Source organism: Cherax quadricarinatus, unplaced genomic scaffold, assembly GCF_038502225.1.
Source record: "Cherax quadricarinatus isolate ZL_2023a unplaced genomic scaffold, ASM3850222v1 Contig1843, whole genome shotgun sequence".
Classification (NCBI taxonomy): Eukaryota; Metazoa; Arthropoda; class Malacostraca; order Decapoda; family Parastacidae; genus Cherax; species Cherax quadricarinatus.
The window spans coordinates 30,001-44,209 of record NW_027196869.1 but is presented as its reverse complement, the minus strand read 5'-3'; the positions used below and the strand labels follow the sequence as shown (position 1 = coordinate 44,209).

Below are 14,209 nucleotides of genomic sequence, written 5' to 3'. Positions count from 1 at the left end.
GATATGAAAGGAAAAACAATAAGAACAAATACTATTACGATAAAATCAAAGAAAACTCAGATGAGTGTGTATACAATAAACGTGTATATGTATGTGTAGTGTGACCTAAGTGTAAATAAAAGTAGTAAGATGTACCTGAAATCTTGCATTAGGATAAGGGAGGGTCCCCAGGACAGTTCCAGAGGTGGTATCTCCATATATATAGATATATATATATATATATATATATATATATATATATATATATATATATATATATACATACAGTGGTCCCCCGCTTTTCGTAGTTCCCGGCAATCGTAAAATTCGCCAATCATAGAGGTATTTTCGTATAAACATGGACTCGCTTTTCAAAGGTTGACTCGAGAGTCGTAGTTCGTCTGGGACGCGTACCCACGGCGTGAGCCAGTGCGGCAGCCAGTCTGGCATTGTTTACCAGTGAGCGAAGGTCCCCTCACGTGCTCCAGCGAAATACTTCATAGTATTCCATTTATTTTAGTGCTTGCAAGTACTAAATAAGCTACCATGGCTCCAAAGAAAGCTCCTAGTGCCAAGCCTGTGGTAAAGAAGGTGAGAAATACGATTGAATTTAAGAAAACCATCATTGAACAATTATATATATATATGTCGTGCCGAATATGTAAAACTGGTCAATTAGCAAGAACTCATTTAAAATTAAGTCCTTTCTAAAATTTTCTCTTATACGTTTAAAGATATATTTTTTTCATTAATGTTGATGTAAAAATTTATAATTTTGCACCAAAAGAATCTTAGAAAACTTACCTAACCTTATTATAACAAGAACAATTTATTTTAGCCTAACCCAACTAAATATATTTTAGATTTGTTTACAATAATTTAATACTAAACAAACACAGTGAAATATATTTTTTCGTTAGGTTCAGAATGATTTTGGCGAAATTATTGCATACACAAATTTTCACTTGTCCTGTATGGCAAGATGAGCGTTGCTATTTAAGCCAAGATCGCAAGTTCTGCCTATTCGGCACGACATATATATGTATATATATATATATATATATATATATATATATATATATATATATATATATATATATATATATATATATATATATATATATATATATATATATATATATATATATATATATATATATATATATATATATATATATATATATATATATATATATATATATATATATATATATATATATAATATATATATATATATATATATATATATATATATATATATATATATATATATATATATATATATATATATATATATATATAATATATATATATATATATATATATATATATATATATATATATATATATATATATATATATATATATATATATATATATATATATATATATATATATATATATATATATATATATATATATATATCGTGCCGAATAGGCAGAACTTGCGATCTTGGCTTAAATAGCAACGCTCATCTTGCCATATAGGACAAGTGAAAATTTGTGTATGCAATAATTTCGCCAAAATCATTCTGAACCTAACGAAAAAAATATATTTGATTGTGTTTGTTTAGTACTAAATTATTGTAAACGTATTTAAAATATATTTAGTTGGGTTAGGCTAAAATAAATTGCTCTTGTTATAATAAGGTTAGGTAAGTTTTCTAAGATTCTTTTGGTGCAAAATTAAAAATTTTTACATTAACATTAATGAAAAAAATATATCTTTAAACGTATAAGAGAAAATTTCAGAAAGGACTTAATTTTAAATGAGTTCTTGCTAATTGACCAGTTTTACATATTCGGCACGACATATATATATATATATATATATATATATATATATATATATATATATATATATATATATATATATATATATCTTTAACATTCATTTCAATATTTTCCTCTCTTCTAATATTATTTTTAATACTAGGCACAGATGATACATCAAAGTTATATTCTACATTTTCCTTCAGGGCATTTTTTTGGGCTAACTTATCAACTTGATCATGAAGGAGCATTCCAGTGTCTGATGGAATCCATAACAGAAGTACATTAATTTCTTTTTCCGGATTTTTGACAGTCTATATCAGGCTTCTCCAATAAACATGTTGTTAGTCATTATGTGAGTCAAGAGCTTTCAGTGATGGTATAGAATCCGTAATAATCTTAGAGTCAAGCTCACTGTCATACGTTAACTACGGTGTCATTATGATGGCAACCAGTTCCGTTTGCAGTGTAGACGTCCATTTATTAATTCCTTAGCCTGTAATTCAAAGTAGTTCCTATCGTTCTTAACCAGAGAGATGGCAACAAGAACAGATACAGCCCTGCCAGTAGACTCCTGCCTAGGTCCATCATTGTATATAACTTGTAATAAATTATTACTAACAGTTAACCGAGAAATTTCTTCTTGAGCAGCTGCCTTTGCAAGTGATTTAAAGAATGGATTACTAGTGATAAGATTCTTAGAAGGAGTTTGCAGGTACTTTCACGAAGAGGTAAAATGCCCTTTTTGCCTACAATGATACAGTCGAGCAGGTTATAAAACAATATAATTGAACACTTGCACAACTCATTTATATATGTGTGTATTTCCAATTAGACATTTAGTAAGATTAGAAATGATAGTGTCTGGTTCATTTCTTAACAATGCAGTGTTAATCTCAATTATCATATAAGTGAAACTAGGAACCCCAAGCTCTTTCCACATATTAAGAGCCTTGGTAGTTTTAGGACAGCCAAGAATAATTCTTTGGGCTTCATTTTGACTAGTCTTGACACTGATGGACGATTATCGAGTTTTGGTATTAACTATTGACGGTGTTTCTCAGGGTGGAGGGTCGGAGATTCCTCTTGGCAGAGTCTACGTGGACGACCCTGACGACTGGGACCTGCCAGACAAAATGTTCCAGTGGGTTGGTTCCCCTCACCCGCTCTTCTCCTTACGTCCTGTCACCGGTCTCATCTATGCTTCCACCAACGTTACTCAAAATAGGCAAGATAGTTATCTGTTTCTTCATTTTTTTATTTTCTTTATTTAAACTGCTAAATTACCTAAACCGGCATCAACAATTATTTTATTTTATTATCCCGATGTGCTGTTATATTATGTTTTAATTAAATACATCAACAAATTCATAGGACATATTGGTATGGAAATGTATCGATCTTGTGACCTTGTCCAACGTTGTTGCTCAAGTGCCTTTAACAACAGCTTGACCGAATTACATACCCAGATTTCTTTATATTTTCATCTATGTCACATTTAAGAATATTTGAGTAAAAGCTAGACTCATAACAAGACACACACACACACACACACACACACACACACACAACACACACACACACACACACACACACTACATAGGTTTGAGGAACTTCCTGCAGGAGGTTCCGTGGGACAGAACTGGCAGGAAAGCCAGTAAATGAAATGATGGAATATGTAACAACAAAATGCAAGGAGGCAGAAGAAAGGTTTATTCCCAAGGGCAACAGAAACAATGGGAAGACCAGAACGAGTCCCTGGTTTACCCGACGGTGTAAGGAGGCAAAAACTAAGTGCAATAGAGAATGGAAAAAGTAAAGAAGGCAGAGAACACATGAAAATAGGGAGATTAGTCGCAGAGCCAGGAACGAGTACGCACAGGTAAGGAGGGAGGCCCAGAGACAGTATGAAAATAACATAGCATCGAAAGTCAAGACTGATCCGAAAATGTTGTATAGCCACATCAGGAGGAAGACAACAGTCAAAGACCAGGTGATCAGACTGAGGACAAAAGGTGGAGAACTCACAAGAAATGATCAGGAGGTATGTGAGGAGCTAATCAGGAGATTTAAGGAAGTTTTTACAGTAGAGACAGGAAGGGCTCTGGGAAGACAGCACAGAAGGGAACATCAAAAGGGAATATACCAACAAGTGTTGGATGACATACGAACAACCGAGGAGGAGGTGCAGAGCTGCTAAGTGACCTTGATACCTCAAAGACGATGGGACCGGACAACATCTCCCCGTGGGTCCTTAGAGAAGGAGCAGAGATGCTGTGCGTGCCCCTAACCACAATCTTCAACATCCCTTGAAACTGGGCAGTTACCTGAGATATGGAAGACGGCAAATGTAGTCCCCATATTTAAGAAAGGAGACAGAAACGAGGCACTAAACTACAGATCTGTGTCTCTGACATGTATAGTATGCAAAGTCATGGAGAAGATTATCAGAAGAGCGGTGGAACACCTGGAACAGAACAAGATTATACATGAAAACCAGCATGGATTCATGGAAGGCAAATCCTGTGTCACAAACTTTCTGGAGTTTTATGACAAGGTAAGAGAAGTAAGACACGAAAGAGATGGGTGGGTTGATTGCATTTTCCTGGACTGCAGGAAGGCCTTTGACACAGTTCCTCACAAGAGATTAGTGCAGAAGCTGGAGGATCAGGCGCATATAACAGGGAGGGTACTGCAATGGATCAGGGAATACCTGACAGGGAGGCAACAACGAGTCATGGTACGTGAAGAGGTATCACAGTGAACGCCTGTGAGGAGCGGGGTCCCACAGGGGTCAGTTTTATGACCAGTGCTATTTTTGATATATGCGAGCGACATGACGGAAGGAATAGACTCTGAAGTGTCCCTATTCGCAGATGATGTGAAGCTGATGAGAAGAATTAAATCGGATGAGGATGAGGCATGACTGCAAAGAGACCTGGACAGGCTGGACACGTGGTCCAGAAACTGGCTTCTCGAATTCAACCCTGCCAAATGCAAAGTCATGAAGATTGGGGAGTGGCAAACAAGACCGCAGACAGAATATAGGCTCGGTGGACAAAGACTACAGACCTCATTCAGGGAGAAAGATCTTGGGGTGACCATAACACCGAGCACGTCACCGGAGGCACACATCAACCAAATAACTGCTGCAGCATACGGGCGCCTGGCAAATCTGAGAATAGCGTTCCGATACCTTAATAAGGAATCGTTCAAGACACTGTACACTGTGTATGTTAGGCCCATACTGGAGTATGCAGCACCAGTCTGGAACCCACACCTGGTCAAGCACGTCAAGAAGTTAGAGAAAGTAAAAAGGTTTGCAACAAGGCTAGTCCCAGAGCTCAAGGGAATGTCGTACGAGGAAAGGTTAAGGGAAATCGGACTGACGACACTGGAGGACAGAAGGGTCAGGGGAGACATGATAACGACATACAGGATACTGCGGGGAATAGACAAGGTGGACAGAGAGAGGATGTTCCAGAGAGGGGACACAGAAATAAAGGGTCACAGTTGGAAGCTGAAGACTCAGACGAATCACAGGGACGTTAGGAAGTATTTCTTCAGTCATAGAGTCGTCAGGAAGTGGAATAGCCTAGCAAGTGAAGTAGTGGAGGCAGGAACCATACATAGTTTTAAGAAGAGGTATGACAAAGCTCAGGAAGCAGAGAGGGAGAGGACCTAGTAGCGATCCCTGCAACCACAATTAGGTGAGTACACACACACAAACGCACACTATCGATAAGTGCTTTTGATAAGCAGTAACTAACCTAACAGGCCAAGTAATGAATAATAGCATTGTCATCTCAGACAAATTAACTTATTTAATATTTAACCTCCTGTGTTATTTTATATACATGCCCAATAAGCATTCAGTTATATATTTAACATTGTTATTATAATTTTGAAAATAAAAAGATATAGGAAAAGTATCAGTATCGAGAGAAAATTGTGTGTCGTTATCAGCAAATATTTTGGTATCGTTTTGTCCCTATATTATCATCAGCATAATCACCAACATCATTATCATCTTCATCTGCACTCTCCACTGTACAGGTATCACCTGCATTTCTCAGTGAGTGACCGCGTGTGGAAACAACAAGGAGTGACAGCTAATGTTACTGTGGTGGTGCGTGTCCTGCCCCCGGAAGCTCTCGCCCACGCCACTCCGATCACCATCACCCCCACCACGCCTGCAGACTTCACCAGGGGCTGGACGCCCACGGTAATCACACATACCTTGACATACTACACTTTCAATTTCATTAAATCTTCCTTTCACATGATTCACAGTGCAAAGCTGTTGTTGTGTGCAGTTTTCAATAAAATATTACTGAGACATGTTTGATATAGTGCAATGGGAGCTTAATGTTATTATTTGATACATAGATAAGCGCTAAATCCATAGTGGTCATTCCTCGCCTGAACAATAGGAGGTAATTAGGTTTGGTCCCCTGTAAGGAAAGGTATCTCTAATTTCTTTGATCAAAACTCTTTAATAAGCATAACAAATCTCACCCCTCATCTAATTATTTCTAATACACAATTGAAGAAGAACAATGTTCATAATTGTACTCACCAAGAGAAAGACTAACGGACGGAGGATCAAGCCTACACCAGTCCTTGTGCTGAATGACCCACTTGGTTTAGCGCTTCATATAAAATATAATGCAATAAATGCTCCTCAGTGATAGGTTTCTTCTTGCAGGAGGGCGGTGGTGGTCTTGGAGCTCTCTTGCATCAGGTACTGACACTGGTGGGCCACACCGACCACACTGTGGAGGTTGTCAGCCTCCATGGTAATGCCAACGATCACGCCCACGCCCACTTTCTTAATACTGCCAGCTCTCCGATACCATCCTCTTCTACCGCTGTTAAGCCTCCTACATCCACGTCCCGTCCACTCACTACCCACGTTTGGATTAGTGTGAGAGATGCCAAGGGTGTCTACATGAACCAAGTCAAACTGCAGGGACTCCTTGGTCTTCATACCCACCAGGTGAGTGCCACACCCACGACATGAATGCAACACTTCCCTGATCAGTGCCATACTCACAATATGAATATCATATCCACCAAGTGAGTGCCACGTTCACCAGGTCATTACGACACCAGCCAGGTGAGTGGATGGAATGTTTATTTTTGAACTGCAAGAAGTGTTCGATTTAGTACCACACAAGAGACTGGCACTAAAGCTAGAGGAGCAAAGTGAAAAACACTAGAGTGGATAAAATGAATACTTAAGGGGAAGGAAGCAACGAGTTACTGTAAGGGAGGAGGTGTCGAAATGGCTAGTGTTATGAGAGCGGTTCTACGAAGTGTCAGTACTTGAGCCAGTACTGTCTATTGTGTGTGTAATTGACATGACACGGAAAATCGAGTCAAATGTGTCCTCTTTTCACAGATAATGTGAAACTAATAAGGAGACTACAAACAGAAGTAAACCAAGAAGCAGTACACAAGGATCAGAGCAAGCTGCATGCTTGGTTTGAAAAGCGTCTGTTGGAATTTAGCCTTTGCAAATGCAAATTTATGAAAATCAGAGAAGGGTAAAGACGTCCAGTATACAAGCTCAAGGGATAAAAACTGTAAACCTGCCTGAAACAGAAAGGACTTCAAGATGAGCATAGTTCCGAACATTTTACCTGAGACACTTATCAACCCATTAACCGCTGTAGCAAACGCGAGACTGGCAAATTGGGAAGCTGACAGGAACATCAACACGGAGGCATTCACAACCTTATATAGGTTAGATTAGACAGGTTTGTCAAGAAACAAGACAAGTGTTTCATGAGACTGGTCTTAGTCATTAAATACGGCAGATGTCAGGCACATCTTGGAATGTTACAGCACCAATATGAAATCCGCGTCTGGTAAAATATGTAAAGCTGACAAAAAGTCTAAAGGTTTGCAACGAAACGAGTCCCAGAGCTGAGAGGTATGAACTATGAGGTCTGGCTAGAGTAGCTAAACCTTACGACACAGCTTTCCTAAACTTGCGTTTAGGAAAACACACTAGTGATCAAAATATGTTGTTGTTAAAAATAGTGTAGACGATAAATTGTGATGGAACACAAATGAAAGAAAAGAATGTGGAGTTAACTGTATACTGCACTTACAACGACGTAACAAAATAACGTTGCCTTATAAAATACACAAAGAATTGTTAATCTTATTGAATTTTAACTTGAAATCATGCTACCTTACTACAGTGAAACGTCTAAAAAACACTAATAATAATAATAATAATAATAATAATAATAATAATAATAATAATAATATCTTTACTTACTACAAGTACAAGGTACAGGTCTAGCTGACATTAGTGACCTACAACTATATAGAAAGCCGCTTGTTATGCAGAGCATTTCGGGCAAATTAGGTCAGATTTGTCGCAGGATGCGACCCACACCAGTCGACTAACTCCCAGGTGCCCATTTTACTGATGGGTGAACATAGACAACTGGTGTAAAGAAACACGCCCAATGTTTCTACCCTCGCTGGGAATGGAACCCAGACACTTCACAGCTTTAGCCACCAGGCCAAGGGCTACGTTCAATCGTCTTACATTAAAACATATTATCTTTTGGAGAAACTACACCTAACAACATATACTTCAATGAAATACATTACTCTATTTGAAACACAGTTCCACTATGTAACGTTATCCGTGTTAACATTCCAGTGAGAAACCTAATGCTTTTCCAGGGAATGTATACTATCTCAAAACAATCCACACTCCACAAATTCTATCGAACACACTTTACAATACATAAAGTACCTTGGAAAAACATAGTCTTGAAATACTAAGCTTATACAAACATTTTTTTTCCTTACGGAAAGCATTATGTTTGCTTACGTCATCTTGATAACATATCATTTGCATGAAGTATTTCATACATCATCCTAAAAAAATATACTTTAAGAGCATAAAGCTAATTTCTAAAATTTAATTCCTTCCATGAACATCAGTTAGGTATTTCTAGAAAGAGAGATGGACGAGAGTGTTGGAAGATAACAGTGTAATAAGTTGATCATAATGAAACACTGAAGACTCGAGACTGAAATATAGGATGTGTAAGTAGATGACATTGAGAACAACTGCAGCCCAGGAACTGGAGGATGGCAGCAGAGACTTATTTCTTCAATGGTAGTTTTCAGTGAATAAGCATTAAGTATATGAAAGTTTTATGGAATAATGACAAATATTAAAATTGTGGGAAATTGAGCTAAGTGATTTTTTCCATAAGACATTGGATTATAATCTTATTCCAGAGATTGTTTCTATAAGGGAGGAAGAGGGTTGACTCGAGAAATTAGATAAAAGTGGTTTCCCATTACGAAATTCCCCTATATGGACTAAGAATCCATTATTCCATTTAAGTCAGGGGGCTTGAGCTAGAACCACACATATGTAAGAACATGACATGAGAAATTGTGGAGAGAGAAAGGAGTATTGGTGTGTTCAAGTTTACTTGGGTTATTAACCCAAGAGGGTTAATAAGCCAGGTAAAAGTAATACAGCTAAACATTGCACCTAATGTTTTTCTATAGACTGTGTATGCAGTAACTCAAATACATGTATTATATATGATATTAACCATTAAAAAGCAGATGAACAAGGAGGCTTTAGGAAAGGTAGGGGGTGTGTGGACCAGGTGTTTACAGTGAAACATATAAGTGAACAGTATTTAGATAAGGCTAAAGAGGTTTTTGTGGCATTCATGGATTTGGAAAAGGCATATGACAGGGTGGATAGGGATCAATGTGGCAGATGTTGCAGGTGTATGGTATAGGAGGTAGGTTACTGAAAGCAGTGAAGAGTTTTTACGAGGATAGTGAGGCTCAAGTTAGAGTATGTAGGAAAGAGGGAGATTATTTCCCAGTAAAAGTAGGCCTTAGACAAGGATGTGTGATGTCACAGTGGTTGTTTAATATATTTACAGATGGGGTTGTAAGAGAAGTAAATGCGAGGGTCTTGGCAAGAGGCATGGAGTTAAAAGATAAAGAATCACACATAAAGTGGGAGTTGTCACAGTTGCTCTTTGCTGATTACACTGTACTCTTGGGAGATTCTGAAGAGAAGTTGCAGAGGTTGGTGGATGAATTTGGGAGGGTATGTAGGTTGTAGGTTGGTAGGCAGTAGGTTGGTAGGCAGCAACCACCCAGGGAAGTACTACCGTCCTGCCAGATGACTGTGAAACAAAAACCTGTAACTGTTTTGCATGATGGTAGGATTGCTGGTTTCTTTTTCTGTCTCATAAACACGCTAGATAACAGGGATATCTTGCTACTCCTACTTACACTTTGGTCACACTTCACAGACACGCACATGCATATATATATACATACATCTAGGTTTTTCTCCTTTTTCTAAATAGCTCTTGTTCTTCTTTATTTCTTCTATTGTCCATGGGGAAGTGGAAAAGAATCTTTCCTCCGTAAGCCATGCGTGTCGTATGAGGCGACTAAAATGCCGGGAGCAATGGGCTAGTAACCCCTTCTCCTGTAGACATTTACTAAAAAAGAGAAGAAGAAAAACTTTATAAAACTGGGATGCTTAAATGTGCGTGGATGTAGTGCGGATGACAAGAAACAGATGATTGCTGATGTTATGAATGAAAAGAAGTTGGATGTCCTGGCCCTAAGCGAAACAAAGCTGAAGGGGGTAGGAGAGTTTCAGTGGGGGGAAATAAATGGGATTAAATCTGGAGTATCTGAGAGAGTTAGAGCAAAGGAAGGGGTAGCAGTAATGTTAAATGATCAGTTATGGAAGGAGAAAAGAGAATATGAATGTGTAAATTCAAGAATTATGTGGATTAAAGTAAAGGTTGGATGCGAGAAGTGGGTCATAATAAGCGTGTATGCACCTGGAGAAGAGAGGAATGCAGAGGAGAGAGAGAGATTTTGGGAGATGTTAAGTGAATGTATAGGAGCCTTTGAACCAAGTGAGAGAGTAATTGTGGTAGGGGACCTGAATGCTAAAGTAGGAGAAACTTTTAGAGAGGGTGTGGTAGGTAAGTTTGGGGTGCCAGGTGTAAATGATAATGGGAGCCCTTTGATTGAACTTTGTATAGAAAGGGGTTTAGTTATAGGTAATACATATTTTAAGAAAAAGAGGATAAATAAGTATACAAGATATGATGTAGGGCGAAATGACAGTAGTTTGTTGGATTATGTATTGGTAGATAAAAGACTGTTGAGTAGACTTCAGGATGTACATGTTTATAGAGGGGCCACAGATATATCAGATCACTTTCTAGTTGTAGCTACACTGAGAGTAAAAGGTAGATGGGATACAAGGAGAATAGAAGCATCAGGGAAGAGAGAGGTGAAGGTTTATAAACTAAAAGAGGAGGCAGTTAGGGTAAGATATAAACAGCTATTGGAGGATAGATGGGCTAATGAGAGCATAGGCAATGGGGTCGAAGAGGTATGGGGTAGGTTTAAAAATGTAGTGTTAGAGTGTTCAGCAGAAGTTTGTGGTTACAGGAAAGTGGGTGCAGGAGGGAAGAGGAGCGATTGGTGGAATGATGATGTAAAGAGAGTAGTAAGGGAGAAAAAGTTAGCATATGAGAAGTTTTTACAAAGTAGAAGTGATGCAAGGAGGGAAGAGTATATGGAGAAAAAGAGAGAGGTTAAGAGAGTGGTGAAGCAATGTAAAAAGAGAGCAAATGAGAGAGTGGGTGAGATGTTATCAACAAATTTTGTTGAAAATAAGAAAAAGTTTTGGAGTGAGATTAACAAGTTAAGAAAGCCTAGAGAACAAATGGATTTGTCAGTTAAAAATAGGAGAGGAGAGTTATTAAATGGAGAGTTAGAGGTATTGGGAAGATGGAGGGAATATTTTGAGGAATTGTTAAATGTTGATGAAGATAGGGAAGCTGTGATTTCGTGTATAGGGCAAGGAGGAATAACATCTTGTAGGAGTGAGGAAGAGCCAGTTGTGAGTGTGGGGGAAGTTCGTGAGGCAGTAGGTAAAATGAAAGGGGGTAAGGCAGCCGGGATTGATGGGATAAAGATAGAAATGTTAAAAGCAGGTGGGGATATAGTTTTGGAGTGGTTGGTGCAATTATTTAATAAATGTATGGAAGAGGGTAAGGTACCTAGGGATTGGCAGAGAGCATGCATAGTTCCTTTGTATAAAGGCAAAGGGGATAAAAGAGAGTGCAAAAATTATAGGGGGATAAGTCTGTTGAGTATACCTGGTAAAGTGTATGGTAGAGTTATAATTGAAAGAATTAAGAGTAAGACGGAGAATAGGATAGCAGATGAACAAGGAGGCTTTAGGAAAGGTAGGGGGTGTGTGGACCAGGTGTTTACAGTGAAACATATAAGTGAACAGTATTTAGATAAGGCTAAAGAGGTCTTTGTGGCATTTATGGATTTGGAAAAGGCGTATGACAGGGTGGATAGGGGGGCAATGTGGCAGATGTTGCAAGTGTATGGTGTAGGAGGTAGGTTACTGAAAGCAGTGAAGAGTTTTTACGAGGATAGTGAGGCTCAAGTTAGAGTATGTAGGAAAGAGGGAAATTTTTTCCCAGTAAAAGTAGGCCTTAGACAAGGATGTGTGATGTCACCGTGGTTGTTTAATATATTTATAGATGGGGTTGTAAGAGAAGTAAATGCGAGGGTCTTGGCAAGAGGCGTGGAGTTAAAAGATAAAGAATCACACACAAAGTGGGAGTTGTCACAGCTGCTCTTTGCTGATGACACTGTGCTCTTGGGAGATTCTGAAGAGAAGTTGCAGAGATTGGTGGATGAATTTGGTAGGGTGTGCAAAAGAAGAAAATTAAAGGTGAATACAGGAAAGAGTAAGGTTATGAGGATAACAAAAAGATTAGGTGATGAAAGATTGAATATCAGATTGGAGGGAGAGAGTATGGAGGAGGTGAACGTATTCAGATATTTGGGAGTGGACGTGTCAGCGGATGGGTCTATGAAAGATGAGGTGAATCATAGAATTGATGAGGGAAAAAGAGTGAGTGGTGCACTTAGGAGTCTGTGGAGACAAAGAACTTTGTCCTTGGAGGCAAAGAGGGGAATGTATGAGAGTATAGTTTTACCAACGCTCTTATATGGGTGTGAAGCATGGGTGATGAATGTTGCAGCGAGGAGAAGGCTGGAGGCAGTGGAGATGTCATGTCTGAGGGCAATGTGTGGTGTGAATATAATGCAGAGAATTCGTAGTTTGGAAGTTAGGAGGAGGTGCGGGATTACCAAAACTGTTGTCCAGAGGGCTGAGGAAGGGTTGTTGAGGTGGTTCGGACATGTAGAGAGAATGGAGCGAAACAGAATGACTTCAAGAGTGTATCAGTCTGTAGTGGAAGGAAGGCGGGGTAGGGGTCGGCCTAGGAAAGGTTGGAGGGAGGGGGTAAAGGAGGTTTTGTGTGCGAGGGGCTTGGACTTCCAGCAGGCATGCGTGAGCGTGTTTGATAGGAGTGAATGGAGACAAATGGTTTTTAATACTTGACGTGCTGTTGGAGTGTGAGCAAAGTAACATTTATGAAGGGATTCAGGGAAACCGGCAGGCCGGACTTGAGTCCTGGAGATGGGAAGTACAGTGCCTGCACTCTGAAGGAGGGGTGTTAATGTTGCAGTTTAAAAACTGTAGTGTAAAGCACCCTTCTGGCAAGACAGTGATGGAGTGAATGATGGTGAAAGTTTTTCTTTTTCGGGCCACCCTGCCTTGGTGGGAATCGGCCAGTGTGATAATAAAAGAAGCCTAGAGAACAAATGGATTTGTCAGTTAAAAATAGGAGAGGAGAGTTATTAAATGGAGAGTTAGAGGTATTGGGAAGATGGAGGGAATATTTTGAGGAATTGTTAAATGTTGATGAAGATAGGGAAGCTGTGATTTCGTGTATAGGGCAAGGAGGAATAACATCTTGTAGGAGTGAGGAAGAGCCAGTTGTGAGTGTGGGGGAAGTTCGTGAGGCAGTAGGTAAAATGAAAGGGGGTAAGGCAGCCGGGATTGATGGGATAAAGATAGAAATGTTAAAAGCAGGTGGGGATATAGTTTTGGAGTGGTTGGTGCAATTATTTAATAAATGTATGGAAGAGGGTAAGGTACCTAGGGATTGGCAGAGAGCATGCATAGTTCCTTTGTATAAAGGCAAAGGGGATAAAAGAGAGTGCAAAAATTATAGGGGGATAAGTCTGTTGAGTGTACCTGGTAAAGTGTATGGTAGAGTTATAATTGAAAGAATTAAGAGTAAGACGGAGAATAGGATAGCAGATGAACAAGGAGGCTTTAGGAAAGGTAGGGGGTGTGTGGACCAGGTGTTTACAGTGAAACATATAAGTGAACAGTATTTAGATAAGGCTAAAGAGGTCTTTGTGGCATTTATGGATTTGGAAAAGGCGTATGACAGGGTGGATAGGGGGGCAATGTGGCAGATGTTGCAAGTATATGGTGTAGGAGGTAGGTTACTGAAAGCAGTGAAGAGTTTTTACG

General features: G+C 38.9%; 1 protein-coding gene across 1 annotated transcript in view; it reads left to right on the top strand.

Annotated features, from left to right (window-relative positions):
* The window catches only part of LOC128704228 (neural-cadherin-like), a gene marked incomplete at its 5' end in the record, with an annotated part of 73,930 nt that overhangs the window by 29,917 nt on the left and 29,804 nt on the right, over positions 1 to 14,209 (top strand). The window contains 3 exons of the mRNA XM_070081144.1: positions 2,817 to 2,980; positions 5,809 to 5,977; positions 6,461 to 6,751. Coding sequence (XP_069937245.1) covers positions 2,817 to 2,980; positions 5,809 to 5,977; positions 6,461 to 6,751 — 624 coding nt within the window. The remainder of the gene's footprint in view (positions 1 to 2,816; positions 2,981 to 5,808; positions 5,978 to 6,460; positions 6,752 to 14,209) is intronic.